We start from the raw sequence: 20,163 nt of genomic DNA, 5'->3' as shown, positions 1-20,163 counted from the left end.
AATTTCCATATTTATGCCGCAAAATTTGCTAATCCATGCCGCAATATCCTGGGGGTCTGGCAAGTGGAACAGTAGTAAGGTGGGCTTATCCACTTGAGATACATATTCAATTGTATCTGTTTATAAAACTGGACAATGATGTTAACTTTTTTTGTCAAATCTCTATTGCTCCCACTGCCAACACACTGCCCGCTCTGCTCATTCATATCATTCCCTGGGTCATCTGCTCTCACAATGCCCCTATCTGCTTTTTGTCACCTAGGAGCACTCACTGCCCTCTCTGCTCCATGCACCTTTGCATCACACATTGCCCCTCTGCTCCCTGTCCCCTCTACACACTCACTTTCTACTCTGCTCCTTGCTAGGAAGGCATGGTGTGTGAAGCAAAGTTTGTGCAGGTGCAAAACTTTCGTTATGAGGTTGGTAGGTGTCTCTGACTTGACCCTTCAGTCATCCAAATTCAGTAAGAAGAATGAACTACAGATATATAAGGTACATTAACAATTACATTTGACACATTAGAAGTGCTTGAGCCTAAGCAGTTGTTTGCCTATTTTTTTTTTTTTTACAGTTTTATATAGCGCGAATTTGACCCGAATCGGGTATCAGAGCACTTTACATAGCATCAGTTGCATTAAATGAGGACACATTCATTTTTGTTAGGCACGGGGAGATTAAGTGATTTGCCCAGAATCACAGGATCTTCAGCGTCATTGCCGAGACTCGAACCCAGTTCCCCAATTTGAGGGCAACAGCTCTAGCCGTTAGACCAACTCCTCTCCCCAATCAGTCTTGCACAAAGTTTTAAATAAACACCACGACTTCACTTTAAAAAAGATATGTTGCACAGACTTCACCAGTACACTCCACAGTGTTAGCATATTAATTTATCAAAGAAGAGTACTGGCAAACCCAATCATCTGCACAAACAAGGTTTGCCTCAGCATGAACCCCACTGCTAATTGCAAGTGTTTCCCCTGCAAAAGTGGAGTCATTCCATTCCAATATTGGTGGGGTGTGAGCCTCACAGAAGTTAGCGCCTACGCCTCCATGTAGGTATTGACTGTGTTGTCTCTTTCAGTGCTTATTGACTTTCCCGGCTGTCGGGACTCACAGCTCTTTGGCTGGCTGGGGGTTGAGGCCTTTACACGTCTTTAAGGAGCAGGGTGGTTGTTTCCTCTGTGGTGAGCTCCTCTACTCCCACACTGCACACCACCAGGCCTGTGATGTAGGCCTCCCTCTTCTTCCACCACGCGCTGTAGTGTGGGCCTCTGACCCCAGCAGGGTACACCACCACTCTTGGTTGGGCCGGGGCAGGGGGGCCGGCAATAGGTTCTCCTCGAGCCTCGCAGCAAGGAGAGGCCAGCAGTGGGAGCTCGCGCGCCTCCAGGGGCGTGGTGCCACGTGGCGTGCAGGCCGAGATCGTGCAGGTGGCAGGCAGCGGGGGCGGGGTACTGTTGCGTGTCTCACCTCCGCCGGCCCGCGATGATGCGGCAGGGCCTCCACAGTACTCTCGCCAGGCTCCAGGCGCTCTAACCGAGCCGCCGTTTTCAAAGGTGGCAGAGCGCTGCACGTCGGGGCACGAGCGCCGTGAGCCGATGGCAGTGCTCATGGCCGCCACTCCGCAGCTCCACACACGGCGAGGGCACGACCACCCTCGTCGCCAGTTGTTGTGTCGTGTGCCTGCCCAGGACCAGGGCAGATACCGACCGACATACACGGGGCAATTGGGGGCACACTTTGGGGCCTTGAATAAACACTCAGAGCCAGTTTACGTTGCCACTGGTCTCGCCGCCGTAGCCCTACTGGCGTACGTGCTTGCGGGACACCTTTATTAAACTAAGGTCACATGACCTTTACGTAGCACGCCTGTTACGGCACAGGCGGAACACAACAACGCCCACGCTGGGCGGCTTCAGTCCCCTAATCCCAGGCAAGTGCGAACAGCCTCTGGGAATAAAGTCTGCATGCAAATGCTTCCATTTGTTTCCAACACTGCATTTTTTGTTTAATTACATGCTACTTAGAACCCAGTGCAAACTGACTGGGAGAAAACACCATTGCATAAATAACATTTGTTTGGGCTATGTTATATGTTCGCACCTCAGTCCTTTGTATGCCAATCTTGCAAAATGTTTTCCCGCAGATTGTGTGTTATTTCTGCATTTTATTTGTTTACATATTGTGCAAGCAGTTACTACCATGGGTAAACAGGTACAGTAAAACACAAGTTGATTCCGTTTTCGTCCCGCACAGGTATTAATGGTTACTAGTGTTGCTCCCTCTGAGAATATTCTGGCTGCGCCTAATAAGGCGGTTACAAACACCAGGACATGCCATGAACCTGCGCAGACATGCTTGAAAAGTTCATCAACGCAGCTAGTGGCTCGATTTCCCATATTTCTTAAAGGCGCCCTCGCAACCCTGCAGCATCACGGCCACCCCTGGTGAACAAATAGTAGCATTCCCGCTGTATTCAATCCTCCCAAATATGGTGCCAACAAACACTACACTTAATCCGGGTCCGTGAGTCAGGTCTATCTTGGAAGCGAAATTGGTCTTTTTCTGGACATTAAAAAATGCGCTTCTAGACCTCGCAAAGCGTGCCCTAAGCAGGGCTTTAAGGGGGCCGGGTCTCACTGGTGCTGAGCAGTGGCAGTTTTTTAAACGGGGCCTCAAAACGGGTCTCTATTAGCAGGGACGGACTGGGACCCGAAACCAGCCCTGTCAAACTGCTCGGCTGAGGGGGTGTGGCTGAGCCGTTTGCAAGGGCCGGTTTCCGCCGATATTGTTACCGTGGGCCGCAATTGCAATCCCCCGTAACAGAAACGGCCCCCAAGGGGCCCAAAACCGGCCCCCACCTTGGCGGCACACCTGGGAAACGCCTGGTGCCCACTACTGCCAGTCCGGCCCTGTCTATTAGGCTCTGTTTTGTGTCCTGGCACAGGTGGTCCGTTTTCTTCCGGACTGCAGTGACAGCAGGCACATCAAAGTGCGCGTGCTCACACTGCTCACTTCTCTCTAGTGGAGAAGTTACGGCATGACGTCATGCCAGGTGTGCGTTGTAGGGGAAGTGAAATCCTTTCAAGAGAGACATTTTCTCTCTGGATTTCACTTCTCTTTTTGAAACTCAGGAGCAGCAACATTGTCATGGTGTCACCAGGGCTTTAAGTGGAAGCTTTTTCAATATTATATACAAGCTATAGTTGCTGTTTTTTTTGTCTTATGCAACTAACAACCATTGACAAAGCCATTAGTCCTGACCTGTTGTAGATATGGTGTTACTTGTTGTCTCATATATCTGGATGCAATGACAAAAACAGCAAAATACAAGTTGGGTGGCACACCACGCTAAGCACAGATTCTTAGCTTATGTATTTTTAAGCAATGCCCTTAATTACATTGGTACAAAGGGGGTGGTAATGGACGGAGCATCTGAACCAATCAAACACTCACACCCAGTCAAAAGATCTGGGTTTAATCCATCACCGTTCTTTAGCCCACTCTGCCACCCCAGTTCAGACATGGCTATATGCAAATCAGTCTGACCCTGTGCCTCATGCGAACAGTCCAGCCCGAACTGCCAAGCTATGCCTTCCCTGGACCGGAAACAAGCTTCCGAGGACCGGTTTCTGGCATTCCAGCCGTCTTCAGACCGGCTTGCTTGAATCCAGTGGCAAAGTGAGCAAGGGACTCACGTCTGAGCATACCCTGCCACACTTATGGCAGCCAAAAGTGGTACAAAAGGGGGTGGTAATGGACGGAGCATCTGAACCAATCAAACACTCACACCCAGTCAAAAGATCTGGGTTTAATCCTTCACCGTTCTTTAGCCCAGTCTGCCACCACAGTTCAGACATGGCTATATGCAAATCAGTCTGACCCTGTGCCTCATGGGAACAGTCTAGCCCAAACTGCCAAGCCATGCCTTCCCTGGACCGGAAACAAGCTTCCATCACCACCCCCTTTTGTACTGCTTTTGGCCGCCATAAGTGTGGCAGGGTATGCTCAGACGTGAGTCCCTTGCTCACTTTGCCACTGGATTCAAGCAAGCCGGGCTGAAGACGGCTGGATTGCCAGAAACCGGTCCTCGGAAGCTTGTTTCCGGTTCAGGGAAGACATGGCTTGGCAGTTTGGGCTGGACTGTTCCCATGAGGCACAGGGTCAGACTGATTTGCATATAGCCATGTCTGCACTGGGGTGGCAGAGTGGGCTAAAGAACGGTGATGGATTAAACCCAGATCTTTTGACTGGGTGTGAGTGTTTGATTGTTTCAGGTGCTCCGTCCATCACCACCCCCTTTTGTACTGCTTTTGGCCGCCATAAGTGTGGCAGGGTATGCTCAGATGCGAGTCCCTTGCTCACTTTGCCACTGGATTCAAGCAAGCCGGGCTGAAGACGGCTGGAATGCCAGAAACCGGTCATCGGAAGCTTGTTTCCGGTCCAGGGAAGACATGGCTTGGCAGTTCGGGCTGGACTTTTCCTATGAGGCACAGGGTCAGACTGATTTGCATATAGCCATGTCTGAACTGGGGTGGCAGAGTGGGCTAAAGAACGGTGATGGATTAATCCCAGATCTTTTGACTGGGTGTGAGTGTTTGATTGTTTCAGATGCTCCATCCATCACCACCCCCTTTTGTACTGCTTTTGGCCACCATAAGTGTGGCAGGGTATGCTGAGACGTGAGTCCCTTGCTCATTTTGCCACTGGATTCAAGCAAGCCGGGCTGAAGACGGCTGGAATACCAGTAACCGGTCCTCGGAAGCTTGTTTCCGGTCCAGGGAAGACATGGCTTGGCAGTTCGGGCTGGACTGTTCCCATGAGGCACAGGGTCAGACTGATTTGCATTTAGCCATGTCTGAACTCGGGTGGCAGAGTGGGCCAAAAAACGGTGATGGATTAAACCCAGATCTTTTGACTGGGTGTGAGTGTTTGATTGTTTCAGATGCTCCGTCCCTTACCACCCCCTTTTGTACTGCTTAATTACATTGGCCACGCCCTTTTGAGAGAAAGGCCTGGCCCCAAGTATAAAAAATGAGGAGTAATTCAGTTCCTTAATGCCTACCGCTGGTGGTCTGCCAGCTACATTGCTGCCACACTTTCCCTGGGCAACAGAGCTGAACTTTAAACTAGCACTTTAAGGAATTGGGAAAGAGGGCCTTTCTAAAATGCACTTTTTTCTCAATTCTTCTTTGTCATTTATTCTTCTTTGTCATTTATTAGAAGCCATGTTTTGCACTTTGAGCACTAGGGGAAGAGGGTCTCTTTAAAATGCACTCTTTTTTTCAAATTCGTTTTAGCCTGTATTAATTTCTTTTAACAGTTTTACTGAATTAATTAATACATTTCACATATTCACAGGATCTAGAAAATTCTGCCACATCACACCAGACTTTAAACAACTCAAATGGCACCTGTTTGGACCTAGAATCCAGCTGAAGCTGGCCGGCATGAATCGTAAGGCCCTGCACCAGAATACACCTGGCTACCTCAGCAAAAAACTCAAACTCTCTGGTGGTGGCTGCTCCTCAAGAAGCGCCAATTCTCCAGTTCTGAAACCTCAGAAGTTCAACCAAAAAAGATCCTACAATCGCTCTTTGTATGGTCTAGCTCGCTCTTTGTATGGTCTAGCTCCTAGAATATGGAACGATCTTCCACCGGAAATCAAGACAAACCCCCTCAACAAGCTTCTTTAAAAATGAAGTAAAAATGCTCTTTTTGAATACATTCCTCCAATAGCTCATCTGAAGTCACCTTGGCCTCCAGACTCCATCAGGTCGTTTGTTCATATTTTACCTGTATTGTTGTTTGCTTATTCCTTTGTGCTTTTTCCCTACATGTATTATTGCACTGCTATCTGTACAGCGCTCTGAAATACCCAATGGTTCTTGTTCACGCTATATAAAACTCTGCAAATAAAATAAATAAAATAATCAACCAATGATGCACCTTCCACATTATTGTTAGGATTTTAATTATTGGCTCAATAAAGAATTGATCTATAAATGTATCTGGCGTTGGGTGAAGTTAAAGCAGCCACCCTCCTCCGTCATAGCACGAGTACACTGGCAGTAGCTTCTGCAGTGGAACGTTTACACACTGCCTTCGGGGTACAGCGGTGGAGGGGGTTGATGGAGAAGGGCGGATAGGGAGCCGCGGCACATTCACTTTAATTTATATCCTAATTTTGAGAATGTCTGTTTTATTTTAGAAAGCAGGCCTACAGTCACAGATGTTTTCATTTATGTGTTTGAAGATACACTTTTGAGCTAAAGGATAAAGGACACAGCCCATACATTGATAAAAGAATGCTGGGCTGTCTTCAAAACGTAGCCACATGTTGCTGTAGAAACACATGCAGTCACCTCCTCAGACAGTGGGAGTATATTGCCAGCATTCCCATGACACTAAAATCAGGGAGGATGGAGAGAGGGGTTCCCTTAGAAATTCAGTGACTACTTTGTTAGGAAGGGGCTGCTGAGTACTTGATTTCCTGAGCACTGGAGGTTTGGTAGATGGTGTGATAGGTGGGAGTGTAATTTCGATTTTTTAGGTGACGGGCGACTAGGTAGGACGTTTCCTCTTGTTTGTCTGATTACTGCTACAGGATGGGTGAAAGGCAGCAAGAGGCAAGATCATACACTTCACCGTGCCCATGTGGTGCGTGCTCCAGATTGTAGACAGTCCCAGTACCACCCGCTCTGAGAAGAATTACTTTACACAAAGTCACTAAAACAGATTCTGTTCTCCTTCATCCCACCCTGATAACCAGAGAGAAAGGGGAGGAGCATCTCTAGCACAAATATCTAAAATACAACATTCCTGCTTTGGGAGTTTCCTGCCATAGGATTTTATGGGTAAATGAAACTATATTTATTTTAATTGTTTTTAGCCATGGGTGGTGTGTGTGCGTGCTGATCTTCACACGGCCTACAGTGATACTGCTGTTGCAAACACACTAGGGCTACCCAGTATTCCCCATTGATTTATTTATTTATTTATTTATTTATTTATGCATTTATATATAGCGCAGACTTTACCCGAAGGCGTCAGAGCGCTTCACATTAGGAACAGAAATGAAACATAATGAGAAACATTACAAAAGAGCAGATTACTAAAACATACGTTACTTACATAAGGTAATAGTGACAATTGTGAGCAAACAAAAAAACATGAGGTAGTAAAAATTGTGAGCAACCAAAAATACATGAGGTAATAAAGGTAATAGTGACAATTGTGAGCACACAAAATACTTGAGGTAGTAAAAATTGTGAACAACCAAAAATACATGAGGTAGTCAAAAGTGCACAAGAGGAAAAGTGACAAGTGTGCAGTTATAAGAGAAAACAGAGTATAATTTGAGGTATAATACTGCAATAAGTGCTGGCACAAGAACAGGCGTTACGTAGGCAAGGTGGCACTTGTGCAAGTATCAAAGGTAAAAACATGTGAGAGGTAGCAACCGTGTGTTACAAGGGCAAAGTGTTGTGTGCATGTTACAAAAGGGCACCGAACACAAGTACATGGAGAATACTGCAAAAAGGCAGACACTCCCACCACAGGAAAACACTGGGAAGGCACTCCCATGGTCATGGAAAGTAGAAAATATCAGTAGTGGGGAGTCTTCCTCCAAATAGCAAGAGGACGTGAATTACTTTTGGAGGTGTCTCTGGAGGAGGAGAACTTTGAGGTCCCTTTTGAAGGCTGGGTACAAACTAACACATAAAGCACAGGGCTCCTGAAGGAGTCATGTATATGCATTCAGAATCCAGTTGGTATAGTAATCCAAATTGTATGGAATTAAACATACGAAATTAAATGTACTCTCGTACGACAAATCGTAGCAGAAGCGGGACCGCTCGACAAGTAGTCGGCAGTCCCACTGCCCTTATTACAATGTGACCGCCTTCACGGTGGTCACAAAGTGTATATTTTCCATTGTAGCTTGTGCTGTGGGCTGCAGCACAAGCAGCAATAGAAAATGTACACTTTAAAAATATCCCACCACTGTGTGGCAGACACCATGCAATACCTTCCAAATGGTGCAGGGATGTTGAGGGGGCCACCATAGGTGCCCCCAGACCCCATAGTGGAGGGTCAGGGGGGAAGAGGGCCCTGCTTGGGGCCCCCGAAGTCACTTTCTACCTCCCTTTTCATGGTGGGCAAACCGCCATGAAAAGGTAGGCGGAAAGGGACATTGTAATCCTTACAGCTCACCTTTTTCTCTCGAATGACTCTCTCCTTCCTTACCATCCTTTGCATGACTCCTGTTTCTGAGCACAGCCTTCTCTAAATCACAGAAAATGTCTGCCTTAATCCCTGATTATAGTATTTCTGCAAATTGCCCACATCCCATTTCAAAGATTACAATGTATCTCTTGAAAGTCATACCCAGATAACCTAACACTACCTAATTTACTGTTAGCTTATCTATTAAAGCCACCAATCAATGCATGAATTCACATACCCCCTCTCCCACAAAAGATCACACCTAACTTTTATTAATTTAATCTACCACATACAACCTGGAGTAAATGCATAGCATGGTTTCCTTAGGAATGCAAGACTAATCCCAATAACTAATAGCCAAAAAAGAAAAAAAACTACTAACCCAGGGTTCATACTACCCAGGGTACAGCAATATAATGCCCCATCAGTGGCAGCAAGTGCTATATAAATGCAATTGCAAGATCCCACCTACAGTTATACTAATACCATACCACTCAGAGGCCGGGCACCTGATTATAGTATATACAGGCTGCATAATTCCCTTTTATTGCTTGATACCCAGTCAGTGATGCAATAAACTTTATTTGTCATAATCGCCTAAAAGTAGCAGCGGGTGGTGCACGTAAGCGCAGTTGAGGGCGGGGTGGGGGTGTCGAAAGACTACGGAATAAGGAAAATTAAATAAATAAATAAATCATATTCCGGCGTCTGCCGACATCCCCCGCCTCGACCCACCGTGCTTACCTGCGCCGACTGATGCTGCATAAAAGTGCAACACAACACAATACAGTCATTCATCACATGATGCAACCCATTAAAAATTCAATAGCTATTAATAAAAACTCCCATTGCAGCATTTAAAATCCACCTACAAGCTCACAGTAATAAAATGATCAGCAAAGGAGTTCACATAAAATTTCATGATACCATTCTCTGCAAATTAAAAACCTTTCGATAAAAATGTAAAGCTGTATTCTGATACAAGGAATGTCGTAAAACTACCAATTCTTAGGTAGAAACGCCACTGCTTTTACTGACTTTTAATGAACATCTAATGAAACTTATCACAGCACTGCAAATTTCAGGCGATCTTAGTTGTTGCGCATGGATCATGCCAATCTTATCTGGTTTAATATTAGCAGTTCGAAGTATAGGAGCTAAAAAACCAGTGGTGGCTGCCACTAACAAAGGGTGGTGGGGTGGGTGGGGGCGAGGTCGTGGGGGAACATGGGACAGGTTAATAATCATTTTTTTTAAGTACCTGATGCCGGTGGCCGCCTCTTGCGTTGCATAGCTCCTGCTGGCCTCCACCTGGTCCTATCAGCCAATCCCTGTGCTGCAGAGCAGGCAAGGATTGGTCTGAGTGGGCTGGAAAGACGCCCTGCTCAAACAAGGAAGTCTGTGGGTGTTTCTCTAGCCAGGCTGCTGAATGCAGCAAGGCTGGAGAAATCTAAGTGTGCATGTGTGTTTTGGTCAGCCTGAGATGGCTGGCCAAACATACATGAGCTCTTAGGGAGTTCAGAAGCACTCCTCCTCCTCCACCCTCCCATGACCTACTCCTCCATGCACAAGCAGGAAAACGAAAAAAAATACAATGCTAGAGCATCGTTTTATTTTTCGTTTGCTCGCTCTGCACCATGCAGTGGGGCGACACTCCTCTGCCATTGTGGAGGAGCCGCCACTGTAAAAAACATAGTCGTCATGTACTATACATTGTGCAAAATAGCATACTGTGAGTAGTGCTTTGGTGAGACTGATCACTGGGGCAATCTGAAAGAGATGGAACCACACTCCTAGTTGGGGGAAATGCTAAAAGAAAATGTAAAGTGCCGGACGCAGACATGTTAAATATCATCTAGATTGCAGATGTTGGGTAAATGTTAAATGGAATTCGGAATTGTATACAGGAGTAAGTAAAACAATTATTCACTACTGATTGTAATTGTAGGGCTTTAACATGACGTTCTTAAACCAGTAATCTAAAAAAATAGACCTGAGTCGAGCTCACTTTCCCCTGACTCAGGATTAAAGAAAAGCTCTGGGATTCCTAGTTTCACAAAGGCATCCTTAACATAAGCGAGCCAGGGAACACTAGTCATGTTAATCAGGGCCTAACAATCAGTTAAAATCAGTCATGAAAAGCCTGCCTCCAGAGTTTGCCAGGTCTTAAGCCATAATAGTATGGGGGAAAGGCTTATGGTTTACTCTATATAGTTTAACCCGAGCTCAACATGACAAATGTATGTATCTTGCAGTGCTTGGAGAAACACCTAGAAGTCTCAGAAGAAAGCCTACATGGCTAGAACACCGCACCCCGCCCTGGCATTATGCCTGCTATTTGTGAATCTACAAGCTATTATAGTTACCGACGACGCTGATAGAATATATCTAACTGACACTCGCCCTGAGGAAGCCCCAGGCCGGATGGCATGTAAGGGGGCGAAACACGTGTTGGCTGTTTCTCTTTCACTTACTCTTATGAATTGAGTACAAATAAATCTACTATCACCTCATAAAAAACCAGTGCGGATTTAGAATTCATTCCAAAATTTTTCAGAAAAAATAAGTCTTGCCCAGACTAATCTGTCAGAAGAAATCCATCGTCAACCTTTTGAATAATTTCAGGGTTAGAGTAGCCCCTTACTCTGGCTCCATAAACCCCCACCTAGATACATTTAGACTTATAAAGAAGTAACAGTTCCCTGACGAACATAGTGGAGAAGTGTGGCTCAGGGGTTAGAGGCGGCAGACCTGGAGCTTGAGTTCGGCCTTGGACCAGGGTTCAATTCCCCGCCTCGGCGGGTCTTGGGCTCAAAAATTCCACGGACTCGTTAATTCTCGCTCCGGTGCCTTCTCGACTCACGGGTTCACACTCTGCGACTCTGGGCAATAGCTTGCTTAATCTCCACAACGGCCCCTCGCGGTGGGATGCCTGGCTTTCACCTTGTGGATACCCTGTCAGGGTTATCTCACAGGGGAATACCAGGACGGGTTCCCTAAGCAAGCGCGGAGATGCCCCAGGGTAAGTCGTGCGCTATATAAGTTTCATTCATTTCATATGGCCCAGTTTAGCAGCAAAACGAAAAAGAGCTTCAACAACCCTGCAAAGCTGTTGTGCTCTCAAAGTCATGAAAAAAACGAGCTTATGGGCCGAATCAAAGAGAATTCCTAAATGATTAAAATATTCTACTTTGACAAAAAATACCCTGTCTATAACACGAGCTTTGGTTTTAGTGCATTTACTTGACACTCTTACACTAGCATAAGACAAAACTGCTGCAGGTCATGTCCACCACCCAGCACTGGATGTACGACTGTACGACGCATGGTTTTATCATGCATACCGTTACAACGCGTTTTTTACAATGCAAGTCGTTACCACGACTTGCGTTGTAGGGGTGTGGACTTAGGAATTTTTTTATTTACTATTCCAACACCAGCCTACGTACAGTAGGGAAGGTGTTGGATAGTAAATTAAATTATTCCTTGTCCTGTAGCGCCCTCCAGCGCAAGTCGTGGTTACGACTTGCGTTGTAAAAGACGCGTTGAAAGGGTACTGTGGAGTAAAATCTGCGTGGTAAAGGATGTTCCCCCCCAGCACTGTACCAGAGAACAGCAATACGCCACCCATTACCAACTGAATAGGCATGGAATAACTGAAGAGATCTGCCACATGTCGCTGGGCAGCATAGGATTTTAATATACTTCATCAATGCAAGTCCCAACTTGTGCAATCGCATTTCGACATCTCGGAATGACCATCAGATAAACAATGCTATTAACAAAGTCCATCCCAGAAAATCTCTCAACCATTTTCCCTTTAACGTATGCCTGCTGGGGACCAAGTGCAGTGACCAGCCAAATGGAATATGAACGTAAGAAATGTCATAAAGGGACTTGGAGGCTGCCAGCTTACGGAAACTCATAAAAGCCGAGTCTGCCTCTCACACTTTTCCAACCACAACACGATGACTGCACCCTCAGTGGTCAACACGAACAACATGAAAATACTTCCCACACAGGATCATAACAAAGATAACAAGTTCCCGCCAGACACCCTACATGGGGAAGCGTGCAGTCGATGTGGGCAGATGCTTCAGCGCCCCACATAAGGGTAGTAAGCAATATACAAATTTTGCAATACAATATAATCGAATATTTTAATACCAATAGGCCTTTAGGGGTAGAATGTGGGTAGAATTTGTTAATTCTGTATGAATTCTCATAGCTTGCAATTATAAGCACAATGACTGGTGTTGGTCGCTTATCTGACGCAAACCCTGGTGCGGATGTTTAACTGTGAGAAACCTTGTTAAGTCTTCTAGGAGGGGTTGTATATTGTTTGCCAACTCTAATGTATACATATTTCTAATTATATGACTATATACTTGATGCTTACCTTGCAAGAACGCTTATGCTCATTATAGTAGACCTGAGTTGGTTTTGGTGATGAGCCAGTGATAAAGGGTATAGGTCTGATTGGTGCAGCAGGAAAAGATATGTTAGATTCTATAGGTCCGATCTGTTTATTATGAAAGATTATAAAAAATAGCAGTAGACCTGACTTATTGATTGTAAAAATCATAAATTACTGGCAACACACCGTTAAGGGATACTTTAAATAACACTGTGTTAATGCATAAAGACAGGGATTTTGTTATATGGAATTAAAAATATTACTGTAGAAAACAAGGATTTTGCTATTGTTTACTTCCTCTGATAAACCCTCTACAGGTGGATGATATGCACTGTGTTAGTCCTTGCTAGACCCTCATAGGTGGACCTGCAGGTTGAAGCTGTCTGCCAGGCACCACAAAAAAATATACATAGGTTCTTTGGGCCAGCCCTCCTCTATCTGTTTGAGTGCCATTCATATTCTGCTTCTCCCCGTGACACTATAAAACATGGGACGATAGGTTAACTCGCTGCTGGTATTGTCACTATTTAACTGTGGGTAACAGCATTTTTCCTGATGACGTGCACATCCACCTGAAAATGAGTGTGAGTCTGCCTGGTGACCAGTCGTTTACTTTTCCATTCTTTCTTTTTATAGCCCCTCTTAATTCTTCTCTCCTTTTTTACTGTTAGAAAAAGAGCATCCTGTGGATCCCCAGATAGTCCTACCAGGCCGCCCACTTGCTGCTCATTTCATCTGTAGTGTGCTACATCCTGTGCGAGCACTATTTCTAAACGGGACAGACGTCTTGGATCATTGGGGAAACATCATTAACAACGAAGGCATTACCACCCGTAACGTTTACAACGAGGCACTTACCACGTAAACGTCTTTTCAACGCGTATGCCTACAACGATAGTCTTAACCACGAAAAAAAAAACCCGTAGGATTAAAAAGGGGGGTTGGGGTCCTCCCCCCCCATAAAAAAACGATCCCGCCGTGCCATAGAAATCAGCGTCGAAAGAGAGGAAGCGGAATAAACTTCCGCTTCCTCTTTAGAAAGTAACAACGACGTGGAAAAGATGATGAGGGGAAAACGAATTCCGTGGTAACGCATGCGTGGAAAAGGCATGCGTTGCAACGGAATTCGTGGTAACGACATATAACCATATCATTGTTCTAGTGTTTGAAGATGGCCATCGTGATTATAAGTATTATGTTGGCCACCTTAGAGCAGTAAACAGCGAAACCACACACTTTACGATGTACCAAGCTAGATCGCCATCCAGTGTGATGTTCACTAAGGGCCATCTTGGAATGGTATAGTGCATAGTGCATCATTGTTTTTAGTTCTGCAAGATGGCCCATATGTTGCTTCTAAAAGTGGCAGCTATGTTGGAACTTTGAAACAACATGTACAACATGGTTTCAAGACAGCTGGCCACTACTATGTTTATTTCATTTTTGTATCGCAACCATGTGTCAGCCTAGTTCAGGCGATGTCATTTTTTTTCCTTCTTAATCTCTTAAAGTTTCTTACATATGCTTGTTGAGTTAGTGTACCTTTTTTACTGCCAATGGGTAATTAGGTGAACAGAAGAATGTGTCAGTGGGTGGATGAATGAATGTAGGAGTACAAGAATGAGAGGCAAAGTTCATGTATGATGGCTAACTGAGTACCTTAACTCATCAGTGACTGAAGAGGCACTTTCAGTTATAAGCCAAAGCTATTGCCATTGCCAATGCTTGTAGTATAGTCAAGTGTACGCACACTGAGTCACAGAACATAAAGGCACGCAGTCACAGAGCATAATGCACATGTGCAGAGGTCACATGGACACACGGGAAACAACTTGGAGTAACAGACAGACACACACAGACCATAAACATAAATAAAGGAACACATGGATGGTGGAAAGAACACAAGAAGTGAGGGATGGACGGTCGGATGAATGGACGGATGGAACGATGGATGGATGGATGGATTTTTGGTGCATGGCTGATGCAGGTTTTGTACCTATTCAATTTTTAGTGTGCTGTGGATGGGAAACAAATTCGAGGTGGAAAAAATAGTATACTGTGCCTGTATTTCTCTTCTTCTAAAATATGACTAAATTAGGCTTGCCTGATCTCTTCATGTATGCTGCATCCTGTACTATTTCCTTCGGAAAATCAATATTCTTAAGTGGTTTCTACAAATGTGTTCAACTGTACACAGGTTTCAGAATACATTTGTTTATTTGTTATATGAGATTGATTAGTAGTAGTAGTATTATGAAGTTATTCCATGTCGCGTGGTTTCATAATCTACTGTGTGATCAACTTATACTAGGGGTTTTTTTTATTGAGTTTTATTTTGCTATGATTTTAATGAATTGCCAATAAAATGTTCAACAAACAAATATTTGTTTACATAAATTACGATATGCATGTTTTAACCTATGTATACTTTTTTAAACAAAGCATATATTTGGTATTAATGATGTTGGCACTTTCAACGCTTTTCAGTGGAATTACATGTTTTCTACAGTCAATTACGCACACTATTTTTATCTGCTTGACTTTTATGCCTTTTTAAAGGGAACATGTTTATATTTATCTCTAAACCACAAATAAAGGGCATGTGCATTAGATTTCTAGTGGAACATAAGGGAACTAAGACCTGCTCAGCCACTTTGAAACTGATATCTTACTGCAGTCAGGCAATGCACTTCTATAAGGACTGACGCTACACGAAGGCGAATCTAGGCTGCAGCCTTATGGTATCACCATAAACGACCACAAGAAGGTGCTAGATTGCAATCAACGGCCGCCAAATTACTTTTAGCTAGGAGAAATTTAGCTCACAAATATAAAAATATAATTTTGCTGGCGGGTTCCAAACTCCAACAAAAATTATGAGAGGCCCCACGTACCAAGAGGACAGGGCTCAACAAGTGTATTATACATTCAAAAGCTTGATGTGAGGAGGTTCGATTCCTAAAAAAGGATTTTTCATTAATGGGACAATGTTTTAACTTATGAATTTATGTTTGTATGAAAACATTTTTAATCTCCCTTTGTTTTAATTAAATATGTGATATACTTTCCCAACGTTTGAGTATTTTTGGCACTACAACTATAGACCTGTGGGGCTTTGGTATGTTTGGAATATGAGTGCATGAAATTTTCAAAATAGGAGTGTAGGATTAAATCACCAAAGGGAATGCTAATCCTTTTTTAGGATTCGAACCTCCTCACATCAAGCTTTTGGATATATAATACACTCTTTATTACTCCAAATGACTTGCCAGAAAATTATTTCTATAAAGACAGAAAATATTTCGAACAATGCCCTCAATAAAAACAGATACCGCATTTTCATGGTCGATGAGCTGATCCCCAAAACTCATGTCTGACGTACTTCTCTTGCTCAATCAGTCTACAATTCTACATTACATAAACAAGTTCCTCATTCTTCTGAGTGGAAATGATTGGTTATGAATGATGCAAGATACTTTCTGCCAAATTTAACAAGCATTTGGAATGCAATAGGTCTTGCATTTACCAGAGTTTAAGCTATTGGCATTGTAAATGACAAAGTTTTTATTTATGTGTTGTATTAAAAACAGATAAATAAAAGGTGATGTCATTTACAATGCCAATAGCTTAAACTCTCACAAATGTTACACCTGTTCCCTAACAGGGGGTGTCGCCATGGGTGGTTACAAAATGAGACAAGGCGATACTGAGGAGGGACTACTAAGCCGATTGTCCAATGAACAGCCACAGTTTACAGTGAACAATGACACAAGCCAATGAAAAATCTGGGCGGAGAGTGGGCAGAGCTTCAAGTCCCTACCTGAATACAGCACGCCTCGCAGGGCAGCGCATGCACTGCCCAGGCTCGACCAAACAGGACTACGGGTAATTGGGAACATGGACTCCTCATATACCACACTGCAGGCTTCTTTGTATGCCTGCAGTAGCTCACTAATATTCGGCAATGGAGAAAAAAGTCAACAGTGTTGTACTCTAATCACACATGATCATCCATGCAGAAGTATTAGAGCATTGCACAATGTTATGATACTGTGGCTCGCTGGTGGTAGTGTGCACCAAGGTTTGAGACTCAAACTCAGTAATATTTATGTGTTGTGACTCAAAATCTGAGCAAGCGACCAGTCGTGCCTTCCTTCTAAGTATAGTTATAAGATGATTCCATGTCACTCGGAACAACATGTTCCAGTCCTGCGGTGCCAACTCTTAGCATAATGTATTCTTAGTTAACATCAATGTAATTAATTAGACTAACAAACTAGATGTCAGTGGTTGTAAAAGGATCAAACATGCCTGGAGACATGATGTGCCTGGTGACAAGAAGTTATCTGGCAACCGCAGCATAAGGCTAGCGTAAGCAAACCTTCAAAGTGAGAGTTCATGGAAACATGGCTCCCACCTTGACTGATGGACACACAATATGCCCTCAAAACCCATTCATTTGCAGTAAATCCACAAATCAGGACACAAATACAAGGCTCACTGAAAAGCACCGTTCTAAATAACAGGGCCCAACCAGCTCATGATTCTCCACCTGTTCCTCATTTACTGCTCGCACCTCATCCTGCTGAGTGGCAATGTTCCACCACTGCTCAGCTCCCTACCTACACATATTTATATTCTACTAGAATATTTGCAAACAAGGAAGTGGGCTTTCAAAACCTTAGACCTAGCAGCTACCTAGACAGGGTACCAAGAGTCAGGATCCCCAGTAGGTTAAATGACATTGAGGCAAAAAATATTAGGAAACAAAAATATCACTGAAAAAAATATTGAGAATAGTGAGGGCAATTATCTCGCCCATACATCCTTACTGTGCACAAGTACAGAAATGAGTACATCGTAAGTTGTTTTCCCTCACCTTCTTGATTTCAGCCAGCTCTTGATTACCATCCTGTGTCTTGTCTGACTGCTCTGTGGTCTCTGTGGTGTCTCGATCCTGTGGGCGTGTGCCATCTTCATCCACTGAGATAGTAGAACACTCGGACACCGTTCTTACTCTGGACACTGGTACATGCTGGAAGTGGGAAACAGACTGGGTACCATTCAGATGAATACAAAGCCAAAAGAGGCATGTACGCGGCCAAAGATCCTTGCGTACTCCAAGCACCGCAAGTACCACACACTTACATGTGCCTTGGTCACCTCAAGTACTCCAGTCTACCAGGTTACCTTAACTACACAGCGTACTCTGGCCTTCCCATATACCCAATCTATTTCACATACTCCAGCACAGTGTGTATCAATCCACCATATGTACACTGACGCTCCTCTTACCTCATCCGCTGCAAATTAAAGTACTCTACAGCCATAAAATACCCTAATCACCTCAAGTTCCTAAGCCATTTCACATGCCTCCCACCTTCATGCAACTCAGTCACTTCAACTTCTCCATACTCCATGAGGATCCCAGCCATGGCCCTTATTCCAGCTCTCACACATACCCTAGCGACTTCATGTACCACAAACACGCCATATACCCTCAGCCACCATGCGTATTGTAGTTACTCAACATACCTCAGTCAATTAACACAACTCAGTCATCTCAAACCCTAGTATTCACACAGGCTGGAGTGTGTGACAAAATAAATGCACCTCAGACAGTAGGACTATAAATAGCGGTAAATAGATGACTCCGTCTTAGGTTCTGGACAGCACAGCTAACTCTCAGATTACACAGCTCTTAAACTCACCCTGGAGCAGTTAGATACCTCTTCAAGCAGTTTATCCCCAATCTGAGCTCCAGTGCTAAGGGCTGGCTTCCCTGTAATTTTAACTCCCACCCTGAGCTTAACTGCTGTGCACATCCCTGCGCTTACAAAATGTCGGAGCGCGGTCTTACTCTAAAATTGGTAATGCCACGCTCCGACATTTTGTAAGCGCAGGGATGTGCCGTATTTATAAAATATGGCGCACCCCTGCGTTTCCCTTAGCACTGGCACTAAAAAAGCTGCCTAGCGCCAGCACCCTTGCGCCATGTTGCAAGGGTGCCAGCGCTGCGGGAGCAATTGTTTATGTGCAGGAAGGGACCCTTCCTGCACATAAACAATCTTTAAAGGAGATTTGTTGTTTCTATGTATGCTGCAGAATGTAGCACACATACGAAGAGCAAAATGGGAAACATCCTGAACTACGCAGCCAGAGCCACACTTTCCGAAGGGCTGCAAGCTTAACCATGGTTGCCTAAACCATGCATATGCGTGATTAAGGCAAATGCGCTCTTGTGTTCGTGATGGGCAGGAATTCGAAACAGGAAGCGGACACAGACAGGTATGTGGGGCTGGGGCTGAGTCTGGGGGTAGCTGTCGGGCGGGGGGTGAGTCTGGGGGTAGCTCAGCAGAGGAGGGTCAGGGTACCATAAAGGAGGGGGCACGTTTTTAGGGCTCACTGCAGGAGGAAGGGGTTGGGGTAGCTTTAAGGGCTGTGTTTGGGGGAGTATTTAAGGAATGGGGTTTTTTATGGCTCAAGGTGGGGTGGCAGGTAGATGGTTTGTAATTTAGGGCTCAGGGTAGGGGGCAGGTAGAGGGTTTGTAATTTAGGGCTTAGGGCGGGGGGGCAGGTAGGGTGTTTGTAATTTAGGGCTGGGGGTCGGAGTAGGGGCTAAATTAGCCACACATATACCCTTACCATTCATGCCTTTACCACAAAATTGCGTGGTAAAGTAATGCGTGGTTAAGCCGCTTTCGTGGTTCGGGTTGTGTGGTAGAGGCAAGAGTGGTTGAGCCTTGCGTCCATCTATCATACAACCAAGCAAAATACGATGAGAAATTAACAATTTTTCCTCGTATCACCATCCTCAGGTTTTACCCGGCTTTAGTTTTTGGCGCTGCGCCATCGTTGTAAATATTGTGCAGCAGCAAAAAAAAAAGCAATGGGTGTTTCGGCGGAATGCGCACAGCAACACCCACTGCACACCCCTTTCATGCTGAATGAAGCGTGAAAGCAGCCTTATATACAAGGCAGTGTTAAACCACGTTAAGTGGCTTAATGCCGCCTTGTAAATAAGGAGAAGGGGATATCGCCACCAGGACGTCACAAAAAGTGACGTTCTGGTGGCTATATCCCCTTATAAATATGCCCTATATGCTGTCTTACTACCCCTACTGGAGTCTTGCTCTTACCTGCTGCATGTGGGCGTTTGCTCCATGTCCAAGCCTTGAATGGCTCTCCCAGTTTCCACCTAGTGCAGCGCCCCCTAAATGAAGGTAAGGAAAGGACATGTAAAAGCTTTTTTGTGCAACATACCTTGCTTGCATTCAGCAAACAGTGCTGCACATGAAACAAACACAGTGCAGGAGTGTACCCAGACGTGACATTTCGGTAGTGGAGGCCAAGACTACAAATAAAAGCAAAGCTAATAGGTCTGACTTTAAGGTGTTAACACATGCACAAACATCCATGAATGCTTGTATTTGCATGCTTTGATTGAGAAGTGTGTGCATTTCGTATTTTGGCTCAAGGAGCAGTGAATGCAATAATAAGTCAATTCCTTAAAATTA

General features: G+C 44.7%; 1 protein-coding gene across 2 annotated transcripts in view; it reads right to left on the bottom strand.

The window, feature by feature from the left end:
- SEC16B (SEC16 homolog B, endoplasmic reticulum export factor) overlaps positions 1–20,163 on the bottom strand; it is a 407,021-nt gene that overhangs the window by 120,135 nt on the left and 266,723 nt on the right. For both annotated transcript variants that reach the window (XM_086956511.1, XM_086956518.1), the window contains exons 20-21: positions 19,786–19,859; positions 17,526–17,681 (exon numbers count right to left, since the gene is read on the bottom strand). In XM_086956511.1, coding sequence (XP_086812637.1) covers positions 17,526–17,681; positions 19,786–19,859 — 230 coding nt within the window. The remainder of the gene's footprint in view (positions 1–17,525; positions 17,682–19,785; positions 19,860–20,163) is intronic.

Source organism: Lissotriton vulgaris, chromosome 1_1 (genome assembly GCF_964263255.1).
Source record: "Lissotriton vulgaris chromosome 1_1, aLisVul1.2, whole genome shotgun sequence".
In the NCBI taxonomy this organism is placed as follows: domain Eukaryota; kingdom Metazoa; phylum Chordata; class Amphibia; order Caudata; family Salamandridae; genus Lissotriton; species Lissotriton vulgaris.
Note: the sequence above shows the minus strand (reverse complement) of the source record. Positions and strands in the feature narration are given on the sequence as shown.